This window comes from Ammospiza caudacuta, chromosome 12, assembly GCF_027887145.1.
Source record: "Ammospiza caudacuta isolate bAmmCau1 chromosome 12, bAmmCau1.pri, whole genome shotgun sequence".
Taxonomy (NCBI): domain Eukaryota; kingdom Metazoa; phylum Chordata; class Aves; order Passeriformes; family Passerellidae; genus Ammospiza; species Ammospiza caudacuta.
This window is the reverse complement of record NC_080604.1, coordinates 11,453,712-11,468,559: the sequence shown is the minus strand read 5'-3', so window position 1 is coordinate 11,468,559 and position 14,848 is coordinate 11,453,712. Positions and strand designations below refer to the sequence as shown.

Genomic DNA, 14,848 nt, shown 5'->3' with positions numbered 1-14,848 from the left:
GCTATTTAAGGCTGAATTTTCACCTTTAAAAGTGATGCAGACACTTCAGTTCCTACATTGCTCAGTAAGCTGAAGCAGGAGCTGGGCTTTTAACTTAATTAGATGCCTTTGAAAGCCTGAAAATCTTAATTCTCTAAGTAACTGGCAACTGACTGAATATGGAAAACTTCCAGAAAGGTACCCTGGCTGCTGGTAGCTACAGTGATACTTGAAACACATCCATGCACTAAATGTATAATGGTTACAGAAAACCATCTTTTAGTGACACTTACCTGTATGCCTATATCAACATAAATTTCCTAAAAGAATTGGTTGTTCTCCAGTTCTAATTGGAGATTCTTAATGTGCTGCCATAAGTCTGTATATTTTACCTGGACAGAATGGATGTAATTAATTCAAGAAATTATATCTGAATCAAAGCAAGAAAGTATTCCCTGAAACTGTCAGTGACCTTTTCAGCACAGATCTCCAGCCACAGACTAGAGATGCTTCCCAGTCTGACCACCAATAACTATTATTTGAATTGGCTTTTTCAACCAGCTGGGCACCTAACTGATCTTGATTTAGTCTGTGGATTTCATCATAATTTGTCACATATGACCATATCAGTGGTCTTAAGACAAAGTGTCTAATTTATCCCCTATTATCCCTGAAAAAATGAAGAAAATTAGGTTGGATTGACACAATTTGTTCTTGATAAATAGGTGCCATAACTGCTTTTATCACCTTGTTACCCTCTAAATCCTTATAATTCAATCACATAATAATTTCTTCTGGCATCTTTCCAGGTGTCAGAATTAAGAGAATGATTCCTATTATCCCATAGATACAGGAACATCTATAATTCATTGGAAGCTTCCTTTATATATCTTATTATACCTGTTCCTTGTATCAAGATTAGCATTATTATTTGCCCTTTTTGAGCACTGTGGGATCTTTTGCACGGTTTAAAATCTTGATTTTAAATGCCAGCACAGCCTTCATAATTGAACTCTGAGATTATAACATTATTATCCTCTGGGTGCTGATTTCTGCCTCACTGTGGCTGTCAGCCAAATGTCATAATGCATACAATTAACAGATTTGCTTCTCAGCTTACTGATAACAAAGGAAGCACAAATAATTCATGGGCAGAGGCACTGGTTCTTTGATGTGATTGAACTCTGATCCTCTCAGCACCTGAAGGGAGGCTGGCTGAAGGCAGGGCAGCCTCATTAAGGCAAAGAAAAAGAAAAAAAAATAGCAGAGGGTGAAGAGGAGGATGCAGGAGGTGCTCCCCACGCTGGGTGCTGTGACCTCTGCTGGGCCAGGTCCTGCAGCTCCCACCCTCCCACCATGACAAGGAAACAGGAGATTCCTCAGGAAAAGACAAAAAAAATCTATGTCCCAGACAAAAAATACAGACAAAATAATGTCTCTTATTACAGAGTAGCTTTTTTTTCCCCCCCAGAGGTTGGGGAAAATTCCTGATGAGCTACTTCCATCTGGTATAGAGTCCCTTTGCACTGGGGCAGTTCAAAGAGCCTGCAGTGTAACTGAGAATTGAGGACTGCATTTATTTATAGTTTGATAGCCTCATAAAAGCTGGAGAGCTGAGCTCACAGCAGTGTGCTTATTTATGTTTTAAACTGCTCATGCAGCACGCCACTGCCTTGCAAAGTGTATGCTGGAGCTCCTGCATACCATTATATATGGCTCTTTGTAAGGTTCATGGCACAAAGGGAATAAAAGGGTGAAATTAGACTGACTAAATGGTTGATATAAAAATTAAAATAGCAGAGAGAACTGGAGAAAAATTATTAGCCCAGCTCTCAAAGTTACATACAATGGAGGTTTGCACCTGAATCCATTTTTCACAGCAGAAGAAAAAGGTATCCCAAAACTCTGAGTGAGGCATTAACTCTGATTTTAGCTCCTTGTCACATTATAAAGGATTTGAACCTTGCACTGGAAGTTTTATAGTGACAACTCAGCCCCTGACAAAATCTCAGAGCAGTGTCTTACTGCAAATTATATTTGCATCACACTTATCCTCTCTTTAACTATCAATGTACCATCTTTTCCCCTCTGTAACCCAGAGGGAAATCAAAGCAGCACTGTTCCATTATTACCCTTTAATAGTCTTTCCAGTGATATAAAGGAGAATATTAATATCCTTCCAATGACCTCACCTAAGCACTGCTAAAAGCTGGGAGGGAAGTGACAAGTTTGCATCTAAAGCACAGGGATGAATTTCTGAAGTTAATGAAAGGATTTCACCCCTGGGTTTTAATCCTGTTTTCTTTTTAACCTTTTAGCTTCAGTTTCCTCAGCTGTAGGTAGACTCACATGCAAGTCAACAGCATGATTTTGCTGAGTGCAGTTTAGCCAGGAGCTGGCTGTGCTGTCAAAGCACAGGGATAAAGAAGATGTGTTCTGGCAGGAAAAAGTGAATATTGTCCTCTTGCAAGAGTGAGGTAACCACACTGTGGCTCTGCAGAGCTCAGTGGGGTGGGTGGAGGCAGCTTGGAGGGCTGCAGGGACCCTCCTGAAAGGTGCAGACTCTGCACAGGGTGAGGGGATGGTGGGCATGGAGCAGGTCTGTGGTGGTGTTCACAGGGGTCCCAGGAAGAGGGAAGAGATGAGGGTTCTGACTCCATGTATCAGAAGACTGGTTTATTATTTTGTGATATGTATTATATTAAAAGAAAATTATATATTAAAACTATACTAAAAGAATAGGAGAAAGGATTTCATCGGAAGGCTTGAAAGGAAAGAAGGAAGAATGATAACAAAAAGTTCTGACTCTCAAGAGAGTCTGAGCCAGCCGACTGTGATTGGCCATTAATTAGAAACAACCAACATGGACCAATAAAAGATGCACCTGTTGCATTCCACAGCAGCAGATAACCATTGTTTACATTTTGTTCCTGAGGCCTCTCAACTTCTCAGGAGAAAAAATCCTAAGGAAAGGATTTTTCATAACAGATGTCTGTGACACAGGTCCAGGAGAAGGGGCTCAGCCCATCTCCTGCCCCCAGGCTATGAGCAGTCCAGCTGCTGCTCCTGGGGAGGGCATCCAGGGCAGAACCAGCAGCTTTGGGGTGGCAGAGGAGCCCACCTGCCCTGGCTGCAGATGGACACTGCTCTTCATGGTGGTGTGGGACTTATCCATCAGATTATGAACTCCTCAAATAGCACACTAATGGCATGAGATATGTTTTTCCTCAATAATGCTGTTGCTGAGGCCCTGCTGATGAAAGAGCAGAGGAGGTGGCTGCCAGAGTGTTGTGCCAGATGTGCTGATGGCTGGTATGGACACTTTAAAATTCACAAATCTAATGAACAGTGTAATCACCGATGAATGGTTGCTCTTAAGAAAGCTAAATTAACAGTGAAAGAAAACATAAAGGTGACCAGCAAAGGAAATGAAATCATAACTCAGTTCTAAGACAGCTTCTTCCTGATCTGTACAAAAGTCTGGGGGAAATTATGGTGATTAATTATCTCACTTGTTCTTTACGTTAAAAATACACATTTTGACCATTATGGAAAACCTGGAGGATGCATAAAGTTTTGACATCAGAAAAGAAAAAAGATTGAAGTTGATAATTTTGGAGGAAAAGTCATGATTAGTCAGAATGTGAAACAGGATTGGAGCTTGTTGGTGCTCACTAACACTTTCATACAGCTGGGGATGAACAACCTGGTTCAGGACACAACAGCTCATCTTCTTTAAGAGGTCTGTGCTTATGGTCTTTGAGGTGGGAAGCACAGTTTCTGAGATATAGAGAGGTTCCTTTATCAAAATGCAGTGAAGGTCAAATATTACAAAATTATGAAATAGCACAAGGGGTAAACAATAAATGTTCTAATTATCATGTAGGATAATAAAAAAAAAGAACATTTCTAATCTCATGAAAGGCTTCTACTGACTGTAAAGACTGCTCCAGAGGTAGTCAATGCAGAATTAAGACCCATGTTTTCTCAAATGCAGTATTTAATTTCAAAGGAGACAGGAAAAAAAATCTAGTTTTTGAAATACCATCTCTGTCTTTTTTGTACTAAACTTGCTCTTTGATTGAATTTTAGAGGTATCATAAGAAGAGCTCAGAGTCTGGCCTACATCCAGAGGTTAATGTTTAGTCTTCCAAATTAATTTTTTAAATCTGGTAATAACCCAGTTTCATTTCTTAGATTTGTTGCTTCTGGTTCCATATTTGGAATATGGACAGACTCAATCAAATCAAGGAAATGCCAATCTTCAGGCATGCTTGGCTTTTAAATTAGCACTCAAAGTGAGGAATCTACCTAACTGTAGAATGAGGACTAGTTCCAAAAACAACTGAACAGCTAAAAGAGTAGGTTTGAGTTTGGTGATATAGCTGTAGGTTTCCTTTCCACCTGGGAAATAACTGTAATATTTTTAAAGATCTATCTATCTAAATCTGTAGAAAAATCTGGACTGTTTGTAAAAATAGAGGAATTTCAAAGAATTTCATATACTCATTTTTACACGTTTCTTTAATGAAACTAAGACTTATCTTTGTGTTGCCAGGATTTGAGAAAACTAATTCAATCTGTGATACAAGCCCTTGATCCTGCAAGTATTTAAGCTGCTGAGGAATGTTACTCATTTGAACAGTCTCATTAAGCACTTTGTACCATGTTTACAATGTGTTTCAAACATGGTTATACCACAGCTTTAGGACTTGTTCGTGTACTGGTGACTCATGACACGAGTCCTTAATGCATTTCTAAAACAGAGCTGTCTCATTACCATATTACAGCCAAAAACTGTGATAAGGACTGGTATCCCTCAAGTGATGGTAAATGTCATTCTCCCACTGAAATTCTACACCTGTACTTCACATTCTGCAAAAAGACAGAGATTCATTAAAGGATCTGCCTTCAAAAAAAAACCAAAAACCAAAAGACAAAAATCCCAAAAAACCAAACTAAACCAAACCCCAAAACAACAACAACACAAAAGCCCCAAAACCAAACAGAAATGAGACCACAAATTTCCATTTTCTCCCCCTGTAAATAAAACTGGAGGGAGCATGTTAATAATTACAATTTAATTTAAAATGTCCCTTGAGCTTACAGTGAGTGGAACCAAAACTGTGACTCTATAGCACATAAACATCCTGCTGAGAGGAGGGAGGACAGCTTGAAGGCTGGCCTCTATTAACTGAATTTATTTACACTATTTACTTTACTAATTCCAAAGGAATCTGGTAGCAACTCTGTAGAAACCAGTGGCCTATGCTTTGGTGTGACAGAGAAAAGAATCTGGCCAGTTGCACCAAATTGCTTCCTGCCACTTCACTACCAGTCTTTGGGGGTAAAAGCTGCCTCCACCCATAACACTGCATTGACTCTCTCTGCTCAATTTTATAGGCTCTGTATCAAGATCAGGGAAAAGAGGGAGAAGGCAGTTGAAAAAGGCTGCTTTGAAGGGAAGTCTGTAATAATCTTTAAATAATGACAGAATTTGGGGGTAGGTATTGAATAGCGAAGGTCATTTGAAGTGTTGATTTTTCTTATATTTTGTCTTGGAGGCCTTGAACCTGAGACCTCACCATAATTTGGCATGATTTTTATACATTACTGATTCATATCACACCATACAGATTATTAACTTTAGGTAATTACAGCAATATTCATTTGCCCAATGGTTTGTTCTTATTGGACAACATTATGCTTCTATCTCTAGAGACATTCCCAATGAAGACCTTTAGTTCTGAGGATATTTAAAGAGAGGAAGTTTGGGGATCCACCATGGACCGCAAGGCTGAGGAGAAGAGAAAGCAGCGCCACAGCTTGGCTTTGCTGGAGCAGGTGAAGAGCATGAAGGAATGCACACAGATCATCGACGTGGTGCTGGTTGCAGAGGGCCAGAAGTTCCCGTGCCATAAGGTGGTGCTGGCCGCCTTCAGTGCCTATTTCAGGGCCATGTTCACGTGCGGCCTGGCAGAGTGCACGCAGAGGGAGGTGGTGCTGCACGATGTCTCAGCTGAGAGCGTGTCGGTGATCCTGCACTACGTGTACAGCGCCGAGCTGCGCCTCACCGGCCTCAACGTGCAGACTGTCGCCCTCGCCGCCTACTTCATGCAGATGGAAGAGGTCTGCAACATGTGTCAGAAGTACATGATGGACCACATGGACGCTTCCAACTGCGTGGGCATCTATTACTTTGCAAACCACATCGGGGCGGATGATTTGTGTGACCAAGCGAGGAAATACACGTATCAGCATTTTGCTGAGGTGAGCTTGCAGGAAGAAATACTAGAGATTGAATTCCAGCAGCTGCTGACCCTCATCAAATCAGATGACCTGAATATTTCCAGGGAGGAGAGCATTCTGGACCTCGTCATTAGATGGGTCAAGCACAGCAGAGAGTCCCGTTCACAGCACCTTGTTGAGCTCCTCAAGCAAGTGAGACTGGTGCTCGTCAGCCCCTCTTTTCTTGTGGAAGCCCGGAAGAGGAACACAATGATTCTGTGCAACTCAGAATGCAATGATATGTTCGAGGAAGCACTGAAAGCCATCCAGCTGTCCAGGCACCCTTCCCTCAGCCTGAGATATGGCATGGAGACCACAGATCTCCTGCTCTGCATCGGCAACAACTCCCTCGGCATCAGGTCCAGGCACGGCAGCTATGCAGATGCCAGCTTTTGCTATGCTCCTGTGACAGGAAAGACCTACTTCATTTCCTCCCCAAAATATGGAGAGGGCTTGGGATGTGTTTGCACTGGAGTTGTCACTGAGAAAAATGAAATCATTGTAGCAGGCGAGGCAAGCGCCGTCAAAATGTCTAGACAAAGGACGAGGAACATTGAAATTTATAGGTGTGTACCCTCTGTCAGAAATCCCCTAATTATTGCAAAATTTAAAATAATGTCCCTGGGGTGGGGGTGGGGGGGTGGGGAAGACCATTCCACAAAGCATTTTTGACTTGGCTTCTTTTTTCTTAGAGATTTTGACTACTTGGATCAATTTGTCACAATTTATTTTCACAGCTCTGAGGTATACAAACAACCAAATTCTTCTGAAAGAATGAAGAGTTACTCTTGTGGTATCTCTGAGTAAATGAGCTCAATTTGATAAATGCATGTAGATTTTATATTCTCTTTACCAAAATCTCAGTATTTTCCTTGGATATTTCTCTTCTAGGTCATTATCAGAGGGAAATGAGCCAAGTGATGATCCAATGAGCCCAGTAAAAGAGAGAAAATATGCTTCTCTGTTGATGTTGATGATAATGCTTCATAGATTAAATATGATGATTGATAGCTCAAAAAACTCATTCTGTTTTTACTCATATCCTTTCAGATGCACACATTTTAAAGAAAACCAGACATTTCCAGGATTAAAGATCAATTTTTAAAATGGTGACACCATTTTCAAATGCAAATGCCTAAATTTGAGGAAATTAATTCATAGTGAGGCAGGTGAAGTGGCTTTCTTTTCAGCAGCGTTGAGTTCTCACTGCTCCCACTAATTTCAGCAGAAACTGTGATTGGGCAGCACATGCAGAAATAAGTGTCTTCTTGTCTTAATTAGGGTAAAATATCTTTGAAAGAAGGACACCTAGGATTCCACATACTAAACATGCTTGATCCTGCAAACATTGGGCTCTATTTTATAACTTCTCTGTGAAGGAGAGAGCTCCTCTCGTCACTGTGCTGAGTAAACACTGACAATTAAAGGGGGCAACATTTCCAAGCAGGCTGATGGGACCTGGGTGAAGCAGGGCATTCACAGCTGTGGGTTCTCCTACAGATACCACCAGCGAGGAAACCACTTTTGGCACAGCCTGTGCAGCACTCAGCTCCGCGAGCTCTACGCGCTGGGCACTGCCCACAACGACCTCTATGTGATAGGAGGGCAAATGAAAGTGAAAAATCAGTATCTGGTCACAAACTGTGTGGAGAAGTACTCCATGGAGCAAGGCACCTGGAGAAGCACAGCGCCCCTGCCAGTGCCACTGGCCTGCCACGTGGTGGTGACAGTGAAGGACAAGCTGTACGTGCTGGGTGGATGGACACCACAGGTTGAGAATTGCGCCCTTTTGCTTTGTTTGCTTTGTGCACTAACAGGAACTGTTGTGTAGTTTTACAGTGCTTCTTGCATGGGAAATCACATCAGTGATAACAGAAGAATAAGTTGCTCACATTTCTCTGATTAAACATGTTCTATAGGAAAATCAAACAGGGTGAAGAAGAATAATATCCATCTATGCCATCCTCACTGTAAATACCAACTTCAGGAAGGGCAGTTTTTATTCACAAAGATGTTGACTGTGAGCAAGAGTTTAAAATACATCTCCTTTGTCATTATAGGTTCTGTCCTTTCTATTCCCTATTTACAATCCTCTTAATTTTTCTAGGTATAATAAATAATGGCATTTAATCGTACAGGGACACTTAACTGTGCCCTGTCTTCAAAAAGTGTGTACACAAGTACACTTCAGGGACAGATTTCTATATGACATTTAAAGTTCACCTTGCTTTCTCAGGAAGCTTTCTTGGTTAACTAAAGTTAATTTATTTGATTTTTATTACATTACATTTTAAATGAAAAGTCAAAGCATTCTCTGGGAAACAGAGTCCTTTAAACAATCCATTTATTTATTTCTGCTGCCTTGCTTGGCTATGTAAAGTTTTTAAAGGGATTTTCAGCAGGGCCACAGATACATGTTCAGTAGTACAGAGATTATACAGAGCTATGCTCCAAGGAAGATGGATGTCAAGGGCAGCGCTCACTCTCTCCAGTTCTCCCAGTGCAAAATATGTTTTTTTCAGAGTCTAGCCCATTTTTATTTATTGCTTGGTGAATTTCAAATTTCAGTGCTCAGGAAAAAGCCCTGCATTCACTTGACAATGAAGTGGAGCATCTGTAATGCTCGTTGCAATATGTTCAGACTGTCACCACAACTCAATGGTTTCTGTCCTCTCGAAATAAATTACTGCTTAAAGTATTTAAAAGTGAGATGCAGTCAGCTAACAAGACTTCCACCTCTTTGAATATTTTGAGTGCGGGAGTCCCCAAAGAGGCAACAGAAAGATCAGAGAATATTTCTGATAGAGAAACAACTGTGTAAGGGTATCTCATATGTAAAGAACTAAAATACGAAAACACTTAATGTAGAAACAATCCGTCTGTAAAAAAAACCTTGAACTGAAAGATATGTCATATAACAAAGATAGATGTTGAAGTCAGACAACCAGGTTTGTTAAGCTTTTTTCCAGAACAGATTGTGAGAGGGAAAGGTGGCTTAGAAGCACGAGTCAGGAATATTGAGCCAAGAATAATTTTTTTAAAATCCACCTAAAGTGGATACCTGCCTACCAGTACTATCAGTAACAATGCATGGGTGTCTGAGTTTATATAGAAATAGGTTTGAGATGAGCAGATTAACAGCAATTGATCAAAACCCACAGCTTTGTAAGATTCTGCTGTACCTGTGCAGACCAGGATAAATTAGCTAAAGTACTCTTGAAAAAGTGCTTTGAGACCAGCACTAAGAGTGCTGAATTCTTCTTGTACCATTTATCTTCCCCCTGTCAGATGCAGTGATTGCCTGTGTGGGGTTACCACAGCTGCACGGGGAAAGCAAATGAGCTGGCCAAGCCAGGGGCTGTCCCTGTGCTGGATGGAGCAGCACTGAATGTTCTGTCAATCCTGAACAAACACTAACAACAGCATTGACAGAGTGCCCTAAATGCACGTGTCCATTACAGGACAGAGAAAAATACCCTTCCCACTCAGGCTTTGTAATTGAAATAAGACAATTCGAAGTCAAGCCAGGACATAAAATAACAGCTTAGGAGGGCAAGGACTCGCTCATCACAGCGCTGCTCTGCTCAGCATCGGGCTGGCCCCTGATGCCAGCACAGTTAAAACACAAAGTGACTCCAGCCTTGCTAACTGGGGGCTGTTAAAATGGAAGAAAGTGTTTGGTGAGGCTGAGAGGAAGATTTCGTACCCCTGAGACACAGGGAAGGGCTGCTGGAAGTCATGTTTTCTGTACACAAGGAGAACAGGGTGCGCTCCAAGGAGAATGTTACCACAAAAATGAGGTTGGATGTGAATTTACAGCATGTCAAGTGGTGTCTTCTCCTAAGTACATGTTTAGTCTGTGCTGAAAATACTCAGCTTCCAAATATCCCTCTTTCAGTGAATAAATTAGCATTTCACACTTACCACAGGGAAAGAACATGCCCCGGGCACTTACTGGGAGTAACCAAGGGGCTTTATATTTACTCTCTAGTTTGCCTCCTACTACCTTGTCCATGACATTAGTGTTGGAAAGGTTTTTTGGGAAAGAAAAATAACAAGAAAATAAGGACACATGTAACGCCATCACAAGTAAGCAAAGTATTTCTCTCCTTCTCACTCTCTCTATGTGAAAACTTTCATCCCAAAATATTTCAGAATCCTCCCTCCACATCCCACTGCTAACATTCAAGGGTGTCATACCCAGAAAACAGCGTCTGAATTCCCTGCATTGTATAAGACAGGCAGAGAAGGGGAAAGAAGATTAGAGAGAACAAGAGGAGTAGGAGTGATTATAAAAAGTGTTATGGCAGCAAAGATATAGTGAGGGGGTTAGGAGCTTATTATGAAAACTATGGAAGTTACAGCTGTTGAACAACAACATTACAGTGGTTAGGCTGACTAAATAAATATGCAAATGTTTTTAGGATAAGATGTAAAAAAATATATCAATAGATACACACATATATATGTATATACATATACATATACATATACATATACATATACATATACATATACATATACATATGACTGAGAAAGGCCAGCAAAGTACCTGACTGAGACTCATGGTACAGTCTGAGTAATAGTGGAAAGAGATTTCAACATTTATCAGGAAAAAAAAGACAGACTGGTTTTCTCTCATTTTTATTAGGACTGCACAGCAGCCTTGTGGAAGGGGGTATGTTCTTCCAGAGCTGGGAACCTTAACCCTAACCCTGAATGTATTGTTAGGATCCAAATCTTTGGCTCTCTTGCTGCAGGATAGAGACATCCACTTATTCCTTTGCCTTCTACAGCAGACTCCCAGCCACCAGCCATGGGTGCTGCTAAACCCTGGGGAGAACAATCCCCCCCAGCTGTAATTGATGTGTTTGTGCTATTTATCTGCCGAGCTGTCTGCTGTGATTAACTGCCTGCAGGCATGTGTGGAGGGCTCCAAATGCTGTGTTATTACATGGCTGTCATATTTCATGCAGATGGATCTGCCTGACGAGGAGCCGGATCGATTGAGTAACAGAACGTTTCGCTACGACCCGGGCCAAGACAAATGGGTGGAGAGAGCCCCAATGAAGTTCTCCAAGTACCGCTTCAGCACTGCCGTGGTCAATGGGGAGATTTATGTCTTGGGTAAGAGGAAACAGATCTTTAACAGATAGGACCATTACTTTTTCTCCTTTCCAGCAATTTGCCTTTGTGAAGTGAAATATCTCACCCTTTGTTACGTACCGTAGGGCAAAGTACCTCATACTGAATGGGGAGTAATGTCCAGAATAACTCCTGCTTGTCTAGAATAACTCCCTAAGCTGCAGAAAAGTATATCTAGTGAGATATTAGGAAGTTCTAAGCTTAAAAATGGAGCTCTGTGCATTGTGTTTTCAGGCTTACAAGCAGGTATTGTATACAAAATAAGCAAGCATTATTTTAACCAAAAGTACGTGTGCTTATAGTGGTTGGATAGAACTACTGTCAGTGTGCTTTGCCTTGTGTGATTGGTCAAAAACCTTATGAAGTAAGTTGTAACATTACTGCTGCCTGGGATGTGAGCTGCTGGCATCTTCCCATTGTCATAACCATGTAATGAGACTGATGCTGGAAAATAAAACAGTTCAAGGCACGTTCCCAGCAGTCCCATCCTGTTTGTGATTTGTACATAGACCACAGCTGGTGATAAATGGGGAGTATTTTTATAAAGTTATTTGTTCCCCACATTATTTCTTCCTTCTGTTATTTATGTAGGTTAAAGTATGTGAATGCGTAGTGTTCTGGATTTGTGCAACAAAGATATTTTTCTTTGGGGTGTCAGGGTGTGACATAAATAATAAGGAATTTTAAAAGGTGAGTAGAGAAGCCTTGAAGCATCATTTCACAGGTGAGCAGTGAAATGCTAAGGAATATATGCAGCATCCTGAAGGAAAGGCATAAGGATAAAGAAAATTTTGGTTTCCCAAAACTAATATCATTGTCTCCTGACAAAACTCAGTGAATAATTCTCTTCCACCTATCTCAACACAGTGCATTAAAAAAAAAAAAAATTATTTTTGTCAAGTTTTGATTGAATCCTTTCAGGTTTTTTGTTTCAAACCGGTACTTTGACCAAATGTTTTACAATTTGTGCAAATGAGTTCAATAATCTCCTACCTGCCCCAAGAACTTTTGCCCCAAAATCTTATTGTAGATAGCTATATGACTGGAAAGTTCTTGAGGAAGCAAGGAAAAAAGTCCATCCAGTCAATCTACAGGTGGGCTGTGAGTGATTCATGCCCTTCCATGCTCCCATGGTCTCATGGGCAGCTTTAGGTATGAAGAAAGCAGCAATTCTATCAGCACCTCAGGACATTTCAATCCCCTCTGCTTCAAATACTCCTGCTTACTAGCTGATCAAAGTGAACACAAGAATACAGTGTTATCAGCATAATATACCTCCTATATCAGGTTGTTCTGGCTTTGTCTTGGTTGTTACATACCAGGGATAAAGCAGTTTGTTCCTGGCTCGTAATGCAGAAAGGGAGGTGTGCAGGAAAGGTGTCTTTGAAGCAGAAGAGGAAGTGGCTTTAATGCTGCGTTTGTCTTCTTTTAGAGAAACTTCTTTCTCTTAAGTGATTTGAGAGAGGCCCATAGGCACAACCAGGAGGAAGGGTAAAAGAAGCTCATATGAAAAAGTGAGTTTTGAAAACAGAAAGTTGGGTCATTATTGTCAAAGGTTAGTGATAGAGAATGTCAGTGTGCTCTTAAATAATGAGAGTGTTGGCTGTCCTGGTTCAAAGGTGCTTTGAAAACATGAAGGCTTCATGCTTTGTAAAAGGTTAAATATATGTAATTATTTATACTGACACTCGTGCTCTAATGGGGCAGCAGCTGGAATAGCTGGAAGAGAACAGCACATTCATGTGTCTCACTAAGAACTGCTCCCAGACCAAGACCTCGAAGGCTGTGATGACACAGGGAGTCAGGGAGCAAAAATAAGCAGCTGCCTTGGGATGCATGTGATAAAACAAATTGACAGTCTTCTTCCCAGCAAGCCTGAAACTGGCTCAGGGAAAAGGAGTGGCTAATGGGGAAAACTGCATCCATTTTCTTCCCTCAAAATCTCACAAAGCAAGAAGCATATGTGAAAGCTTACAGTAATGAAATGTACAGATTGAACACAAAACAGAGCCTTAAATCCAAAAAATGCCTCTTTAAATGGCATTGAGGTAAATATTGGTCTTGTGGACCTTCAGAAGCACTTTGCTAATTAAAAAATAAAAAAGCCTTGGTTCAGTACATGTAGCAGCCAGTGCTGCAGTATTCAGGGAGGTGAACACTGAATAGCTTGAATTCTTTCTTACCTGCTGGTCAGTACAAATAATTCTCTGTGTGTGGGAGAGAGAAAATCTTTCCTACAATCTGATCTGAACATAGCTGGTAGCAGGGTTTTGCTCTGTCTCCATCACTTTGCTGGTTCACACACCTTCCCATGGCAGTCTTTATTTGAGCCCATTCCTAAGGGAACCAATGCACTTAATGCTTAGGTTACAGTTTGCTGCATTGGACCCTTCACTCCTTCCACTAAGTCTAACTAAACAATCATAATGCCACTGTTGTTCTCAGTTTTAACAGTGTAAACCTGGGCTAATTTCACTGTAATGGACAAACTTGCTTGTGATTTATACCAAGGGTAACTAAGCTCACACACTGCTCCCAACAGCAGATTTTTGAGAGAGCTTGGGTTATGTTTACCATTACATTTCTGAGCCTGCCTCCCTTCTGATGCTCTGCCCACTCAAGGTGTAACTGCAGCAAGTGCAGACACAGATCATTTACCATCAGGTAGCAGGAATATCAGTTGCAGAAAAGACATTTTGAGCTAGGTCTGGGCTGCTTTCACAACCTCCTCATTGCCAGTTTTCACAAACCTTGTAAAAACTTTAACATTCATAAATCTGCAAAATTTAGTTGAAACTGGCCAACAGGCACAAAAGCTATGTAAGGTAGAGAAAATAATGTAATTGCAGATAGAGACCACATATAATTGCATGAGTCTTGTTTTCTTGGGAAGAAAATTTACAATATTACAATATTGCAACTAATTTTTAAATTGAAAGACAAGTCTGAGCCAAAAATGATTGGTCAACAAATTCTGCCTTTGAATATGTTGGTTTAAATCCACCTGCCAGAGTACGGGTGGAAACAGATTTATATGTTAAAACTAAGAAGACAATGTGGTTGCTAAATGTTAACCATCACAGTCTGAAAACTCTGTGGAGAGATTAAAGCATTTTCCAATACCTCTCAAAGTGATGAAGCAATTTCCAAATGGACTCTGGCTGGAAACAGTGATACAGACATGATACTGGCATCTTACTCTGCAGACACTGCACACGGCCTCATCTGCAGCTGTAAACACACACTCACCAACTGTAATTAAACCTCATATAGAAAGAAAAAAATCATTCCATGGTTTATCTATGGTGACAGGCTCATGTTACCTTGTGAGTTCTCAGGCTGCTGGCCTGTGAGGTGGGTCCAGCTCTCCTCTGGACACAATTGTGATGGAAACTCCAGCTGGGGGAACAGGCAGCTCATGGCATTGAGAGGAAGT

The 14,848-nt window shown here is 41.0% G+C and overlaps 1 protein-coding gene across 1 annotated transcript in view; it reads left to right on the top strand.

The window, feature by feature from the left end:
- Nucleotides 1–5,763: 5,763 nt before the first annotated feature.
- Nucleotides 5,764–14,848, top strand: part of KBTBD12 (kelch repeat and BTB domain containing 12) — a 28,904-nt gene continuing 19,819 nt past the window's right edge. The window contains exons 1-3 of the mRNA XM_058813045.1: nucleotides 5,764–6,833; nucleotides 7,768–8,038; nucleotides 11,244–11,394. Coding sequence (XP_058669028.1) covers nucleotides 5,764–6,833; nucleotides 7,768–8,038; nucleotides 11,244–11,394 — 1,492 coding nt within the window. The remainder of the gene's footprint in view (nucleotides 6,834–7,767; nucleotides 8,039–11,243; nucleotides 11,395–14,848) is intronic.